This window comes from Rhineura floridana, chromosome 2, assembly GCF_030035675.1.
Source record: "Rhineura floridana isolate rRhiFlo1 chromosome 2, rRhiFlo1.hap2, whole genome shotgun sequence".
In the NCBI taxonomy this organism is placed as follows: Eukaryota; Metazoa; Chordata; class Lepidosauria; order Squamata; family Rhineuridae; genus Rhineura; species Rhineura floridana.
This window is the reverse complement of record NC_084481.1, coordinates 95,549,923-95,567,442: the sequence shown is the minus strand read 5'-3', so window position 1 is coordinate 95,567,442 and position 17,520 is coordinate 95,549,923. Positions and strand designations below refer to the sequence as shown.

Below are 17,520 nucleotides of genomic sequence, written 5' to 3'. Positions count from 1 at the left end.
AGATTTCATTCATGTCTTAGACTCATTCCTAGTTAAATCTAACCACATGACACACAAATTGCAGGAAATGAGCTGAAACTTTCTTCAAGGAGCCAACCTAACATTCAACAACATCACCAATAGGTTGCAAAGTAGCATCCATAAATATTGGCACCTAATACCACATATTCCTGGGTGTTCTGACAAACCTATGGTCTCCTTTAAAAGGACCAAAAACATCCAGAATGTACTAGTAAGGAGTACCTTTAGAGACGATACTAATTTACCCAGGTCATGTTTGAGCTCACGAGGACCCATTGGACACAATCCATGCGGACGCTGCGTATATTGCAAACACACTTCAAAAAAGATTCAATTTATTAACCTTTATGATCAACAACAACACTTCCTCACACATTTTACAACGTGCAATACTTCGCATGTAGTCTATATTATACAGTGTAGTTGTCCTAAAATATACATTGGCCAAACCATCAGGCCCCTTAAAATCAGAATTGGAGAACACTTAATATCATCAAATGCAAAAGGAGAACCGTGCCTCTAGTAAACCATTTTCTAGAGCATGACCATACCCACAAGGATTTTGTATTTTGGGGTTTAGAAAGAACACGTGGACCTAATTCCAATATACTCATGAGAAGAGAAATAGCATGGATCCTCAAACTGAATACCCTTTCCCCAAATGGACTGAATGAGGACCTGGATTTCCTTCCCTTATTGTAAAGATACGCACTTTACACAAGATCCCTAGACTGCAATTACATCATGCATTTTATCCCAGCTGAAAGTACTTTGCGACCGACTACATTTTACCCCACTACCTACAACGGACACACTTACTGGATTAGCCCTGAGGAACGTGCTGCTGATTCTCAACAATTCTGTGGAAAGAATCTGATCCATTACAGTCTTGATTTAAGAAAAAATATAGACAGTCATGTGAGTAAGAAATATATGTACTCCCACCCCATTGTTTTTTAAAACAAAACTGTATGATGATAATTTGCAAAAAATGTAAAGTCACTCCTGTATGTATTTGTTTCTTACAGCCCCTGATGAAGGCTATATAACATTAGCTGAAACGCGTTGGGCTTTTTTGCAGACCATTTTTATCTTTGACATTGGAATAAAAATTTGTGAATTTACATACGTATTTTCACTCAAGCTTTCTTGTCATCCTGGGGTGCCCCCCTTTTTACCTATTTGTCCTATCTATTCCCACCTGAGTTCTCAGAGCAGCACCAACATAGGTTGAAAGGTGGGTAGATTAAGTTTACAAGAGTTCTATCTCCTTTACTTGTGGCCTTGCCCAGTTGAGTCTAACTTTTAAGTATTTGTATCTGGAGTTGGGCACTTGGGACAGATGGGGTATTTTGTTAGCGTACCTACTGCCCAACAATCTCCCTGCCTGAGATAAAAGAGGTGATCTCAAATCTGTTGTTGAAGACTCCCAGTTTGTGGTCATGAAGAACCTCTAATGTCCTTTCCAAAGCTGCCTTTCCTGGTGTAGCTCAGGATCTCATGGGTTCCATAACATGGTTCTTGGTGGCAAGTCATGTGCTTTAAATGTATGTTAGATGTGCTTTAAATATATGGTGTGGACCTTCCCTCAAATGTCTGCCTGCCAAGACTCACTCATCTCCATCTTTCAGTAATAAAGCATCCCTTGGACTATGCAGTAGATCAATTAACTTTATAACCAATGGTCATTGCAAAAATCAAACAAGTTTTAAAAGAGTATAGTAAACAAGATTAAAATAAAAAATGCAATGTCACATAAAGCTTGGCTTCAAGGACTATTTATCCTGGTTGGTTGGTTGGTTGAGCAAAGCAAATTGGCACAGAGTAAATATCATTTTAATGAGGTCTCTAGACCACCTCAGTGGAATAAACAATCATTTATTCTTCTGTCCAAGTGGCAGAAGCCGTTTCTAGTAAAAGCCCTGGGTTGACTGCAGACAGGCTGGGGCCAGAACCACAAGTGGGGACCAGCTGGTAGATGTTGGCATTTTTCCAGGGTCCTTACCCCCCACCGCAGAACATCTTCCACTATAGGAATGAAGGAATTATCCAAGTGGCGATGATGTCAAAGCAGCAGGAACTCCTCCCCAGGCTGAGATATTATCAGTTGCTCTTCTCAGAGGCAATATTCATGCCACAGGCTGCAAGGGAGGCATTTGAACCATGCCTTCTCTCTAGGGAATCTTGACTTGGCATCTTACTTGCCCTCCAGCCACTGTGCCAAACAGCTGGAATGGCCTAGGCTCCCTCCAGCACCCCGATGGCGGCATTGGAGCAGACACAATTTTACGGTCAACTTAAGCAAATGATCCATCCGGAGGCAAGACTGTCCCACGGCTCTCAGCTTTCAAGGCCAGCAAGTTCTCGGCCAGGGGGAAGGAGGCACTGAGGAGGAAAATGGACACACAGAAAGGAAATAAATAGGAATAGCTGTTATTGAATTTATCTGCATTTCTTTTACATTTCTTTTTTTTTCTGTTGATTGCTATGGGAGGACCTAGTGAGCATAGGAATGATGGAACAAAGCAGTGCCTGGATGTGAGACTACAGGGAGGCCCTATGTAAGCTACTTTGAGATTCTAAAGGAAGATGTATAAAAAAATATGAGTATTTATTATAAAATAAATGAGATTATATAATATTTAATCAAAATAACATATATAATAAATGAAATAATAATACTTCAGTGCTCAATTATACTTCAAATGGAACCGCAGTAAATGCATTTTGTTGCAACCACAGCAAAGAGGTGAAAGATGTACTTGTGGAATAAAAATGTACTTGTGGAGGGCCAGGGTTTATCATCCAAAGAAAGGAGAACTCTGTGTATTCCTTTACTAAGCAGAGTTGGGCAAGTCACTGTCTCTCCATGTCATGTACCTCATAGTTTTCTTGTGGAACTCCTGAGTCACCTCAGAACAGAGCTTGGAAAAGTTACTTTTTTAAACTACAACTCCCATCAGCCCCAGCCAGCATAGCCACTGGATTGGGCTGATGGGAGTTATAGTTCAAAAAAGTAACTTTTCCTAACTCTGCCTCAGAAGCAGGATGAACTCATGTGGGGTTAGGTCACTGAAAATGGCACCCAGCTGCCAAAGCGTCTACTTCTCATCCTCTTACTTGGAGTACCCTGTTAGTGCTCTCTGGGTATCAACAGACAGATGTGGTCATGAACAAAAAGTAACTCATCACAAGTGGTGAAGACCTGCTCGCTTCTGGATCATCCTGTATAACAATGACATTTCTGTTTATCCAGAATTTTGATAATCCAAGAATTCTGTGTATCTCTCCAGGCAATCTGAACACAGAAGGGTGTATTCTTCTCCAATTCAAACCATCAGCTTCGTTTAATTTGCTCCAGCAACTTCATTTCATTCACTACAATAACTTTGACTGAAAAAAATGTTTGATATAACCTGTGGGGTTATTAATGGTGTGTCTGGTTCAACAAACTCACAGGTTATGCCAAAAGTTATATAAGGTAGAATTCACAAGTAGTAAATTCTGAACATGAACTGGCAGTCCATGGGCAATTAATGGGGAAACACACCTCTAGGTGAAGTTCACAGAAGTAATGAGAGACCTATGTACATGTTGCAAAATGGAACACATTTATTTCATTGTAAGGTTGCTTCAGTCACCACTTTTTGCACCAATAGGAAAGGAGATGGTATATTGTAAATTAGAATGAAGCTTTTCAAAAGGATTAAAACAAATCTTAAGTACCAGCCCCGTGTCTCCCAGTTTGGTGGCACCAGAGCAGTCTAATCAATGGCTAGAATAGAAATAGTAGGTTTAAATGTAGCTCTGAGGCCATGTCCGCACCATACATTTAAAGCATTCTTATACCACATTAACAGTCATGGCTTCTCCCAAAGAATCCTGAGAACTGTAGTTGTTAACTGTCTTCTAACAACTCTCAACGCCCTTAACAAACTACAGTCCCCAGGGTTCTTTGTGGAAAGCCATGACTGTTTAAAGTGGTATACAATCACTTTAAATGTATAGTGTGGATGTGACCTAAATCTCATTGGATAGGCCTTCATAACCTGATGTATCTCCCAAGGTTAGGGTAGAAACACACTCACTGTTTTGCCAGTTCCAATGCATCTCCACCTCTCTCTTCTGAAAATGGGACCACACAATGCTGGTCAAACCCACCCCTTTTAACTGTAAAGCCTGGTGGGAGCAGCTTGAGTGCATTTTTTAAATTCAGCTTCAAATAAATTTTGCAGCTGATTGGCAGATCAACTTGTTCCCCCTCCAGGTGTGGCTAATGAAAACACTTTGCTGTAGGCAACTAGTGTGTTCATTGCCTTATTGTTGTTAGAAATGTGGCAGGAGCAACTCCTATTTGGTTCTCTTTGCACACCTGAGGGAAGATAGAGAGAGGGTCCTCCAGCTGATTAGGCAGACTAATCTTACCTGTGTTCCTCTACCTGTCTTCCTTCCATTGTAAACTGATACTCTCAGGGAGTTGACCTCACTTCCAAACTCTCCTTCCTCCTTCTCAGATCAGACAAGGGAGAGCAGACATCTTTGACTTTGGGCTCATTTACATGGGAGCATTTTTTCATAGCAAATGCACTTCATTTGCCTTTATTATAGATTTGCACCATCCATAGTTCTTGCTCAATGTTAGCTATCAATCAGTTTTTCTTATCCACAAAAGTAGGCATTCCTCTGGGAAGGATTAGTCTTGTGGCCCCACCCTCTAATTATACACTTCCACTCCCTCTGGTTGCTAGGTGACTGAGCATGCTCAGTCTGTTCTACCAGCTGCAGTAGGTTTCTTTAAAAAAAACCCAGAAGTGCAAATATCTGTATTTTCCGTGCCTGTGCTTGATAGGATACAGCTGAAATACAAATCTTTGTTTGAACAGTGTTAAGCTTTTACACGCAAGTTAGGGGGAAAAGAAAAGAAAGGCACTGTTTACAGCAACAGAAAAATGGCCAGCATAATGAAGGAGAGCACCTGTAAGTTGCTTGTCAGCCCACAGGAAACAAAATGAAAGAAGGGAGGAAGAGATAGTGAGTGTGGAGAGGGGAACGACTGACACACCCATCTAAAAGTATCTGAGCAAAGTGTCTGCAAGCACAACAGAAATGGAGTAGAGACTTCCCCCCACACTTTTCATATTATCAGTGGATTGCATTAGTACAGATTTACAGGGGGGAAGCTGCATGATAGCTTCTGTTTGCCAACAATGTCATGTGAACCATGCAAATGTAAAGAAGATGTGAGTAGCACAAAACACAGTAAACTACAGTGTAGATGAGCCCTTTGTTCCTCTCCCCTGAAGCATGAGGGTAATGACCAAGTCTGGCCATTGTACCTCCTACTTAGTTACCGCTGCACAATACGTGTCTACTCAGGAGTAAGCTCCATTGAGTTCAATGAGCTTCCTCCCAAGTAAGTGGGTATAGGATTGCAGCCTTAGTTAGCTAGAACTAGAGCCTTTCCTATCAAGTATGTATTTTGTTTAATTAAGTAGCCTTTGCTTATTTTAAAACAAGTCTGAAGTCTCCATAATACAAAGCAAGGTAAAAACTTGCTTTCTCTCAGGTAAACCACACACACGCTGCACAGAAACACTGAGCAAGCTACGCTAAGCTAAACTCTGCTATTTCCCAATACTCTCTAACAACTGAGAGGATAAAATGAGATAAGTAGCACTTTACACTGGGTGTACAGTAGGGCCTCGCTTTACGGCGCTTCGCTTTACGGCGCTTCGCTAGTGCAGCGGTCTCAGTTAGATGCAATTAGACTAAAGCCCCACTCATAGGGCGCTTGTTCCGCTTTTATGGCGGTTTTCAGTCATCACGCGCCATTCTATTCAATGAGTTCCGCTTTTCAGCAGTTTTTGCTTTTCAGTGGGGGTCCGGAACGTAACCAGCCGTATGAGTGGGGCCCTACTGTATAACAAAACCCTGGTGGCCCATCGGCCTTGCAGAGTGCCATTGGGAGGGGGATTTTGCACTGGAGTGAGGATGGGAGGGAAGAGATTGCTTAACCCTTCCCCTGCCAGTTGTTATCACCCTGCAGGATGCTAGGCCCATGTTTGTGAGGTAAACATAGGACTAGAATACTAGCAAGGGCAAACGCAGAGGGAGTAGAGTTTCAGGGAGAAGATGCCTAGCACAGTAAAGGTTAAGCACTCCCTTCCATCACATCCCCAACCAAAAAGACTCTAGGGCTCTTTTGTCTGTTAAGATTGTAAAAAGAGCCCGGATACAGATGAGAGCAAAGACCCATCTAGTCCAGTATCCTGTTCTTACAGTGGCCAAGTAGATGCCTATGGGAAGCCCACAAGCAGGACATGAGTTGGGCACAATAGCACTCTCCTCATTTCCCAGTAACTGGTATTCAGAGACATACTGCCTCTGATAATAGAGGTAGTACACAACTGTCATGACTAGTAGCCATTGATAGCATAACATTAGGCATCTCCAGGTCGTTGCATTTATGTACAAAGGCTGTATAGGCTGTATCCAGGGATGGGGAGGAAGACCAGGGCTGTGCATACAAGCCAATGGTCTCACACACATCATGCACCCCAATACCTGGTTTTCCCTGTGTTGTTGAGTGGGAAAGGTCTGCAGTGAGCTTGTTCTTGTATTCTCTAGAATATGAGTTTATTTCATTAAATTTATATCCCATCCTTCCTCCCAGTGAGTTGAACACCTCATGTCCTTTGGGACACTGGTAAAGTCTATTCCGTTTTATTCCAGTAGTCATAATGGCGCTATGATTTAAGTAATTTTATTATGTGGAACTGCATGTGTTCATGGTATTTCTTTTTTTAAATCAGGGATAGCAAACTCTTCTTTGTGTTTCTAACACATCATAGAATCATAGAATAGTAGAGTTGGAAGGGGCCTATAAGGCCATCAAGTCCAACCCCCTGCTCAATGCAGGAATCATCAGGCAGGGCAACAGTGGTAAAGCTGAATAGCAGTGGGAGGGAAAAGAGAAATATTAATTGTGTGCTTCACAACTGAAATCACAAGGCCATCTAAGGGAAGGGGTCTAAGATCATTAAGTCCACGGTCAAGGTTTACTTAGATGCACCAGTGAATACAAAGAAGATACCTGTTAATGGTTCATTCACTCTAGTAAAAATGTAACTTTCCGCCTTCTTGAAGCAAAGCAGCCCGTACAAAGACCTAGCTGGGCAAGACTCTGACTGAGTGGGTTTGTGTTGTGTTGTTGGTTTCTGAAGGCCCACAAGTGAGCCGCTGACAGTGTGACAGAGCTTCAGTGTCTCATAAGACAATCTGTACGTCTCAACAGGAAGACCTAGAGGACCTCAGGTGAGCAGCTGACAGTGTGACAGAACATCAGTGGCTCATGAGAGAATTTATTTTGTCTGTCTGGAGCATTGAGCTGGAAAGAAAGGGGGAGGGCTTTCATGTTACAGTTAGAAGCTCAGTTGCTGTGCCATCACGTACCTGTGTTGGCACAGGGGTTAAATAAGTCTGTAATTTCAGTGAGATAGACGGCTTCTCCGTTTGGGGACTACAGCAAGGCACAGTGAACTCGTCTCTCGCCTTCTCTCCCAGGTGCTTATCATCACTGTTTCTGCTGGTACCTGCCCGTTGGCCTCCCAAAATATGCTGATCCTATCCTGTCCTTCCAAGTTGCAGCTGCTGGAGGGGCTGCTGAAGAAGAGCCTCCCTCAGACACTTGTGGTAATCTGGTTTATGAGCTAGAAATATGGGCCAGACCCCTGCCAACATCTTTTATTTTTCCAAAGTTCTACATTTGGTATCTGAGAATAACTTTTCATGTTTCATTTTTAGGCTTATGCCTAAGGTTTTTAGGTCAACAAACAGATGCTTGAAAATGTGAGTATCATACAAGTATACTCAACAGAGAGCTAAGATTGGCTGCAGCGCCATATGGAGAGTACAGTTTGTGTGAAATGTGTATAATATGTAAAATGGCCCTGCACTTTGTTCATCAGGTGGTAAGTAGGAAGTTACTAGGGATGGGGAGAAATTCGATTCAGTTCACATTTAAAGGCAAATTTACTGATTTATACTTTCTGAAACAATGTGTGAACTTTGAAATACAACCCTCCTTTGAAATTTCTCCATATTTTGCACTGCAGTTCTCCAGCCAAGTGACATGTACAAAAATGCATGCACTAGGGTAAAGTGTGCATATATTAGGGAAAATAACATAAAATGGTTTGTATTAGGGAAAATAGCTTTGCAAAAATTATTATTATTTATTACATTTGTATACCGCCCCATAGCCGAAGCTCTCTGGGCGGTTTACAACAATTAAAAACATTAAAAACAAATATACAAATATACAAATTTTAAAACACTTTAAAAAAACACAACGTGTATATTAGGAGAAATTGACACTAAAATGTGGATGAATTTTCATGAAGATTTTTTTTCTAATGCAAACTGATGTAGAAATGTGAAGAACTGACCTGAAGACTGGAAAAAATTAGAAACTGAGAGAAACTGCAATTGCCAGATTCGCCCATCACTAGTTCTCACTCAGGGCTCATCCAGACGACTGTAAAATGTGTGACATGATCGCTTTGTGTTTTCATTATTTTTCGGTCGTCCATATGATGCCGCACACTTTTGCGCATTTTCACACGGTTAAATCCGCTCCTGCAATACCACAAATCATGCGATTTGCTTTTTTAAACAGGGAATCATCCGCTGTACCTTCGGGCGCTCGGATGCAATACCGCGGACTTTATAGCTGTGGGTGGTTGATGGGCGGTTCTTGGGCGGTTCCCCATATCCCTTCCCTCATTCTCAGCCAATCACGTATTTCCACTGTTGCGCATGTGCGCGAATGTCCAGGGAAAGCCCGGGAAAAAGGAACCAATCAGAGCAATGGTGTGGTGTTGGGGGGACCCCCTGCAACTTCTACTGTGCAGATGCAAAAAAAGCACATTTGCGCAGAAGCAGAAGCAGCGGTTAATTTTTAGCCAGCCTGCAAACTGGGCAGCCGCTCAGGGTGAGATCTGCAATTGTGGTTGTTTGGAAACTTTTTCAAGGGAGAAAATATTTATCTTTGCTTAACCTCTACCTTCCACCCCTCACCCCCCACATCAAATGCCCTTCTTGAACGTATTGGTCTTTGCTTCCAGGCATCCAGAGTCGAGGGGGGGGGGGAGAAGAGAAATAGAGGCTTTCCTCTTGGATAACAGACACTCACACACTCTTAGTCAATTTCGCTTTCCTGCCTGCAAGGCTACTCTCTTTGAGTCTTGTCAATTTCAACCACAGCCTGCAGGTTCTCCACAGCCCAGCCCAGCTGAGCTGAAAAGCATACAGTCCTTTTGTGAAATATCGCAAACACAAGCAAAAAACCCACAGGAATTATTGGCATATAAGTGGTTTGCTATAGCGTCTCAGCCACCCGCAACCATAGAGCCTGGTGGTCTACCTTCCTAGACATGACACATTGTTACTTGCTGTTCTGGAGAAAGAAGTGGAATTGCAATCATGTGTATCTCCAGAAACGTTAATATGTGTAAAGGTAGAAAAGCATACATTTGGTTTTGCGAAATATCGCAAATACAAACAAAAATACAGGAATTATAGGCATACAAGTGGTTTGCATGTTTCTTTTACCAGAGGGAACACTGCAAAGCCTGTGCTGGTCACTTCAGCGCAGATTGACACAGCAGCACGTGGGGCTGTTTGCCCGCATTCCCTGCCTGAGCCAAGAGCGGCCACCCATGGGGGAGTCTGTTTGCTTCCCTCAGGGGCAGCATTCCTGCTGCCGAGCCGCATAATGGTCCGGGGCTGAACTCTGCAGTGAATGAGCCCAAGAGTTACGGGGGGATTCGCCCAGCGATTACAAGCGCTGATCCCTTGCACTGCCCACAATCCCCCTGGATGGTCAGGGGCACCTGGAGACACACCCCCCCCCGCAGCCGGCGCTGCTCCAGAGTGGTGAGCGACAAGGAACTCCATTACAGCCACTACTACCAAACCATCAGGAAATTCAAACTTTCGCGCTCGTACGTTCAAGCGCATGCGCCTTGTTGTGCTTTGTTGCAAAGGGGAAGAGGAGCATACGTCATATTTTTGCGGACAATTGGCTGATAGGGGGGAGTGTTGTGGGCGGAGCTGAGAAAAAGCGAGAGGAAGTACGGGTCCTCTCGCTGCGTGTGTGGGCGCAAAAAAAGTGGGTTTTTTTATTGGGAAAGAGCAAACAAACAGGCAAAGTGAGGACTGTCAGATGATGAACCGGATATGGAAAACGTGGATTATCCCACTCCGTTTGGATGAGCCCTCAGACAGCACCACTCAAGGCTCATAGCCGATACAAGTCAAGATTAGACACACCACACCACTGATTTTCTTCCCTGCCTCTTTCAACTGCAGCACCAGTTCTGATATCCTATGACTCTTGACAGGTCCATGGTGCAGTCATGAACATAAACCGTGGGAACCCAGCTGGCCATGAGGTGATTGTGGATTCATGGCCAGAGTTCAAAGCTGTCCTTACTCGGCCATGCAGAGAGGTAATAGCCGTTGGAGATCCTGTGGAACGTACTATTATGGGATCTCAGCAGGAAATGACATCCTGAGGTGTTCCTTCTGTGCTGGGGCCTTCTCTAGGCCAGGCTCAAATTAAAAGGGGTTGTTGGTTTTTTTGTAGGATAAAAAGCACAGAAGTCCTGTCAGAAAAAAAGACAGCAAACCAAGAACAGGCTAGTTAAGGGAAAGGCAGGAAGTTTTATCCACATGGGCGTATAACTTTGTGCTAAAGACGCCATCCTGATTGCAGGTGTTGCCACCACTCACCATATGCTCAGAGGCACATGTACAGTAAGGGATCAATGCCAACTGCAAACACGGTGTTTTCTAGTCACACTTGAGGGGTAGCATCAATCATGCAGTTTCCTAAAGACCACGCCCTCTAACTTAATATTCTGACTCCCTCTCATTACCTGGCAACTGAGCATGCTCAGTTTGTTCTACCAGTAATTTTCATTTTAAAAAACAACCCGGAAGTGTGATTATTTGCACTTTCACTGGTACAGTACAGGTGAAATACAAATCTTTGTTTGAGCAATGTTATGCTTTTGTGCACAAGTTAGGGGGGGAAATGAAATAAAGGCACCATTTGCAACAACATAAAAGAAGCTCACAGAAAGGGAGAGAGAAGTGGAGTTTCTCTTCATCACACAGGAAATGAAATGGAAGAGGGAGTGAGCGTGGAGAGGGGAACAATTGACACCCCTACCTAAAAGCATCGGAGCACAGCGTCTGCGGTGTGGAGACATTTTTTCCTTCCCTTTTCGGATTATCAGAGGATTGATGGATTTACATGGGGAAAACTGTGTGATAGCTTCTGTTTGCCAGTAACGTCATGTGAACCATGCGAATTACAAGGGGATGCAAGTAGCCCCAGACACACAATAAATCGCCATGTGGATAAGCCCTATGTTAATGTGCCCCATGTCCTTCTTTAAGATTGCTTCAGACAATGCGGATATGTATACCAACCTGTATGGAGCATTTTACCGGGATCTTGATGCATACCGGACACTGTTGCTCGATACAGATGCTGTCAACTGGGACCAAAACCTTCGTCTCTATGGTAACCAGAAGTTCTTTCTAAGGGAAGAGTAACAAGATGAGAAGACCCAATTTAGTTGTTTAATCCAGATTTGATGGGGAAATGTAAGCAGCTGAAGTGAACAAATAGAGAAATATGGGCAAAACAATATATAGGGGAGAAAACGTACAAGCTAGAATTTATTTATTTATTTATTTATTTTATTTTATTTATATACTGCCCTAAGCCAATAAAGTTTTACCACTGGTGTATAAAGACCTACACGGTTCTGGATCTGAGAAGCTGCTCCTCCCCCTGCATCCCACTCCAGTCGCTTAGTTTTGTGGATGAAGATCAGCTGATGGTACCACATGGCCCTGTGACAAAGCATGCTGGGACTGGAGCATGTGCCTTTTAGCATTGTGGCACCAATCGTTTGGGTTTCTCTTCTCTCAGAAGTGAAGGAACCCCCAACACTGATGGGTTTTCGATGTTTGTTGAAAACTTTTATTTCCTCCCAATATCTGCAAGTAGAGGGTGACAAAAGTAACGACTTTTAGCAATATTCAGAGTTAGTGATAGGCTCTTTATTGCTGACTAATTAATTCAGAATAAGTACAGAATGCCCCTTCAATTTATAATGGGTTATTTCTGATGCATTAAAAACAAATGACAATTCTCAGTCCATCATAAGCATGCACAGAAAAAATGAGGGAAAATCCATGTTTAACCATTCATTAATCACTCTAGTTACAAATGTTTAAAATGGCAAATTAAAGGGTTTATTTCATTTCTAGTCTGCATTTTGGTCCAGAAGGACCCCCCATAATGACTTACATAAAATAATAAGAACATAAGAACATAAGAAGAGCCTGCTGGATCAGGCCAGCGGCCCATCTAGTCCAGCATCCTGTTCTCACAGTGGCCAACCAGGTGCCTGGGGGAAGCCCGCAAGCAGGACCTGAGTGCAAGAACACTCTCCCCTCCTGAGGCTTCCGGCAACTGGTTTTCAGAAGCATGCTGCCTCTGACTAGGGTGGCACAGCACAGCCATCATGGCTAGTAGCCATTGATAGCCCTTTGAATTTGACATTGAATTTGTCTAATCTTCTTTTAAAGCCATCCAAGCTGGTGGCCATTACTGCATCTTGTGGGAGCAAATTCCATAGTTTAACTATGCGCTGAGTAAAGAAGTACTTCCTTTTGTCTGTCCTGAATCTTCCAACATTCAGCTTCTTTGAATGTCCACGAGTTCTAGTATTATGAGAGAGGGAGAAGAACTTTTCTCTATCCACTTTCTCAATGCCATGCATAATTTTATACACTTCTATCATGTCTCCTCTGACCCGCCTTTTCTCTAAACTAAAAAGCCCCAAATGCTGCAACCTTTCCTCGTAAGGGAGTCACTCCATCCCCTTGATCATTCTGGTTGCCCTCTTCTGAACCTTTTCCAACTCTAGAATATCCTTTTTGAGATGAGGCGACCAGAACTGTACACAGTATTCCAAATGCGGCCGCACCATAGATTTATACAACGGCATTATGATATCGGCTGTTTTATTTTCAATACCTTTCCTAATTATCGCTAGCATGGAATTTGCCTTTTTCACAGCTGCCGCACACTGGGTCGACATTTTCATCGTGCTGTCCACTACAACCCCGAGGTCTCTCTCCTGGTCGGTCACCGCCAGTTCAGACCCCATGAGCGTATATGTGAAATTCAGATTTTTTGCTCCAATATGCATAATTTTACACTTGTTTATATTGAATTGCATTTGCCATTTTTCCACCCATTCACTCAGTTTGGAGAGGTCTTTTTGGAGCTCTTCGCAATCCCTTTTTGTTTTAACAACCCTGAACAATTTAGTGTCGTCAGCAAACTTGGCCACTTCACTGCTCACTCCTAATTCTAGGTCATTAATGAACAAGTTGAAAAGTACAGGTCCCAATACCGATCCTTGAGGGACTCCACTTTCTACAGCCCTCCATTGGGAGAACTGTCCGTTGATTCCTACTCTCTGCTTTCTGCTTCTTAACCAATTCCTTATCCACAAGAGGACCTCTCCTCTTATTCCATGACTGCTAAGCTTCCTCAGAAGCCTTTGATGAGGTACCTTGTCAAACGCTTTTTGAAAGTCTAAGTACACTATGTCCACTGGATCACCTCTATCTATATGCTTGTTGACACTCTCAAAGAATTCTAATAGGTTACTGAGACAGGACTTTCCCTTGCAGAAGCCATGCTGGCTCTGCTTCAGCAAGGCTTGTTCTTCTATGTGCTTAGTTAATCTAGCTTTAATAATACTTTCTACCAGTTTTCCAGGGACAGAAGTTAAGCTAACTGGCCTGTAATTTCCGGGATCCCCTCTGGATCCCTTTTTGAAGATTGGCGTTACATTTGCCACTTTCCAGTCCTCAGGCACGGAGGAGGACCCGAGGGACAAGTTACATATTTTAGTTAGCAGATCAGCAATTTCACCTTTGAGTTCTTTGAGAACTCTCGGGTGGATGCCATCCGGGCCCGGTGATTTGTCAGTTTTTATATAACATGCAGTTTACGCTTATGCTGCTTCTATTGCCTCCTGACAAGCAGCATTGTTCTGGAATGGCCTCTACCCCACAACCCACCATTCCCATGAGGTCATCATGGTTGTTCCTCTTTCAACTCCTCTGATTGGCTCGCAAGGGCTCTCATCACTTGCCTGCCTACACTTGCATTCCTTCCACAGCCCCCAAGGATAATAGGCTTCTTCACCGTTCAGGGGCAGAAAGGGAGCAGTGTGCCTTGGGAGCCCTGCTGAGTGATGGCAGCTCAATACATCTAACAACTTCCTGCCCCACCCTCCAATTTTATTCTCTCTGTGAATTTTTTCACTGCTTGGTATAGGCAACCAGGATGGGATATATGAAGTATCTAAAGATGCTGCTGTCGCCAGGAAAGCCCAGTTGACTGCAATTCCCCACTTCACCTACTTCCACCCCAACCCGAATAAACTGCCTCAGCGCCAGTGAGTATCCATCCTGCTCCCCCCCTCTCTTTCACCCTAGTTGAGGCACTGGGATACCTGGGGTGCTTCCAGTTAGAGAATCTCTATTGCTGAGGTGCCTGTGGTCCAAGCTGCCATTCACGCCTTAGTCTGCCTTCTCATGGCTGGGGCAGCCAGGTCAGTACGAAGGGCAGCCCTCCAAGGGGTGGCACTGACTTCTCCAGGAAAAGAGAGAGAGAGAATGCCACACAAAAGGAGGTTTGTATCAGGGGTCCAGTTTAGAAAAGGCATCCCAACAGCAGGGTGAGCTATTTTGTCTGTGGCAGACACCACCTTAGAAGAGGCATTCCCTGCTGGGTGAAAGTGATGGGGGGAGGGGATCTTCTGAGATGGTGCCTGCCTCCTGCAGTTTGTATATGTAATACATTAAACAACATTTTAATCAGTTTATTATTGATTAATCGGGGATGCATTTGCAGTTGTTTCTAAAGTTCTTTCATCAGTTAATCTGAACAATTAATTGATCATTAGGTTGTAGCCCAAGCTACTAGATTCTGCAGCAAACAACAGGAGATTGCTATCACCTTCATGCCACCCTACTGGTGGTTTTTCCAGGTATCTGTCTGGCCACTGTTAGAGTGATGGATTAGGTGGACTTTTGGGACAGGCCAGCAAGGTAATTTTTGCATTCTTATGTTCAGCTCTCTCTCCATCTCTTCTCACCTCTCTGCTCTTCCAGGCTAGATCCCAGCTTCACCCTTGCTTCCTTGAATAGCTCCCACGTTGATCTGCTGAATGAAACATGGCTCCATGGGGGCAATGAACAAAGCCGGAGGTACCTGGCCAACATAGTGCAGTGGTTCCCCACTACCTGCATCCTGGACACCAATGGTCACCCTATCAGCTGGAGCCTCATGGATCCTTCAGGCGCAATGGGACATGGTTACACCCTTCCACTGTACCGTCGAAGGGGCTATTTAACTGTGGCGATGACGGCACATGCCATGCAAGCCCATGCAGCTGGATACCCCATATATGGCTTTGTTGCCCTAAACAATGTCCGGATGCAGAATTTGCAGGAGCATTATGGCTTCCAGAAATTATCTGAACTGTGCAATATCTGCATCCATTCTTCAGCTTATCAGAGGGAAGAGGAGGAGAGACAAAAATACCTTTCCTAGCATTCTGCCCAGCCCCTTCACTCGACTTCAGGAGCACTCTGAATGAGAGAGAGAGAAGGAGGGAGGTCCATCCACTGTCCAGTTTTGACCACCATTCAAGTGTTTCTCCCTCCCTTTTTGCTTCCTTTGCCTTTCCTCCTTAATCTTGGACTTTCCTGACCCTCCCTCAAACGCATTTTTAATGTTTCCGTTCACCTCACATCCAACATGGACAACAGCCAAAGCAGAGACCCAATGATATAATAAAAATAATTTCCTTTGGCATGTTTTGTTGTGCATTCCATAAGTGTGGCTTTGTCCCCTATATGTTTGGAAAATCTGTTCCAGTTTGAAGAAGAAGAAACACTTTGTAGGGTACAGGTAAAGAAGGGTGCCACATATCAAAAGATGGACTATTCACAGCCATGGACTAAATGAGACTGTGAAGATTAATCTCCTCCTGTCCCCAAAGATTCATGTTTGCCAGTGGTAGCTGGTGCCCATTGGGACTGGTAGGGTGGAAAGGAAGGAGGCCAACTGTAGGTGGACCCACAGCCAATGGCAGGCAGAGAGAACTTATTCTAATTTTGTCCCCATCTTCTTCCCTGTTGAGTTCTACAAAGGCAACACTGAAACTAAAGGCTTATCCACATGGGGGCATTACTTTGTACTAAAGACACTGTTTTTACCTCCATTTTCTACTTGCACCATCCACAGTAAGGGCTTAATGCCAGCTGCAAACACAGTGTTTTCTATTCACACTGAGGGGATCAATCACACAGTTTTCTAATGACCACACCCTCTAAGTTAACATTTTCACTCCCTCTGGTTACCTGGCAGCCGAGCACGCTCAGTTTGTTCTACCAGTTAGTTTCATATAAAAAACAACAACCCAGAAGTGCAGTTGTTTATATTTTCACTGGCACAATACAGCTGAAATACAAATATTTGTTTGAGCAATGTTATGCTTTTACACACAAGTTAGGGGGGGAAAGAATAGAAAGGCACCATTTGCAGCAATATAAAAATGCTAGCAGAACGGGGGAAAGCAGCCAGAGGTTGCTTCTTAGCCCTCAGCAAACAAAATGGACGAAGGGAGGAGGAGGGAGTGTGCGTGGAGAGGGGAACAATTGACCCACCCACCTAAAAGCACTGAAGCACAACATCTGCAAGCACTAGAGATACAGAGTGAAGATTGTTTTCCTTCCCTTACCGTATTATCAGAGGATTGGGATAGTACGGATTTACAGGGGGGAAACTACATGATAGCTTCTGTTTGCCAGTAATGTCATGTGAACCATATGAATTAAAAGGGGATGTGAGTAGCACCAAACACACACTAAACCACCATGTAGATGAGCCCTAAGGTAGAAGGAACTGGTGGGGCACTGCCCCATTTTCCATAACAGACCAGCCTCCTTGCATGTTTGCACAGACAAGGCCAGTCATGACCGCAATGGTGGCTGGAGCAAAAGGCGGAGACCTATGTCTATTGTCAGCTTTTTAACATTTAATAAAGTGACTATCAGGCCAGAATTTCAAAAGCAAAGGTGTTATTGTGCTATATTGTATTCTTTTTCGGGAATGCAGAGCTGTCTGTTTTATCAAGTAGTGGCAGGTCATAAACTAGCCTCCATCTGCTACAGTAAGAGGATAAAGATGCCTCCTCTTTGGATGGAGAAGTCATAGGGAACTTGCCCACTCAGCGAAGATGTTTCTGTACAGTTGGTGACTCTGATATCACCATCCTCCGTCTGGTCCTGAACGGAGACAGCGAGCAGAGAAATTGCTGCCACTATTAC

General features: G+C 43.8%; 1 protein-coding gene and 1 long non-coding RNA gene across 6 annotated transcripts; one reads left to right on the top strand and one right to left on the bottom strand.

Moving 5' to 3' along the window:
- The first annotated feature begins 752 nt into the window (after positions 1-752).
- Positions 753-15,975, top strand: LOC133376768 (glycine N-acyltransferase-like protein 3). Of its 5 annotated transcripts, XM_061609534.1 has the most exons (8): positions 851-939; positions 1,050-1,258; positions 7,245-7,335; positions 7,585-7,713; positions 10,425-10,532; positions 11,488-11,614; positions 14,459-14,579; positions 15,298-15,975. In XM_061609534.1, exons 4-8 carry the CDS (start codon positions 7,636-7,638, stop codon positions 15,737-15,739), a joined length of 876 nt encoding a protein of 291 aa, XP_061465518.1. In that variant the 5' UTR covers positions 851-939; positions 1,050-1,258; positions 7,245-7,335; positions 7,585-7,635; the 3' UTR covers positions 15,740-15,975. The 5 variants fall into 5 exon arrangements, with proteins under 5 accessions (XP_061465517.1, XP_061465518.1, XP_061465519.1 ...); XM_061609535.1 differs by lacking the exon at positions 1,050-1,258; XM_061609536.1 differs by lacking the exons at positions 851-939; positions 1,050-1,258 and adding an exon at positions 4,912-4,998.
- Positions 1,679-4,185, bottom strand: LOC133376770 (uncharacterized). Its single transcript, XR_009760562.1, has 2 exons — positions 4,110-4,185; positions 1,679-2,406 (listed from the first exon to the last, which is right to left on the bottom strand). It is a non-coding gene; the product is annotated as an uncharacterized LOC133376770 (long non-coding RNA).
- Positions 15,976-17,520: the final 1,545 nt, after the last annotated feature.

Coding starts and splice junctions, on each gene's coding strand:
- LOC133376768 (XM_061609533.1), top strand. CDS start 766: ATGCATTTTATCCCAGCTGAAAGTACTTTGCGACCGACTACATTTTAC. Junction 10,533..11,487: donor TTACTCGGCCATGCAGAGAG/GTAATAGCCGTT, acceptor TCCTTCTTTAAG/ATTGCTTCAGACAATGCGGA. Junction 14,580..15,297: donor AATAAACTGCCTCAGCGCCA/GTGAGTATCCAT, acceptor CTGCTCTTCCAG/GCTAGATCCCAGCTTCACCC.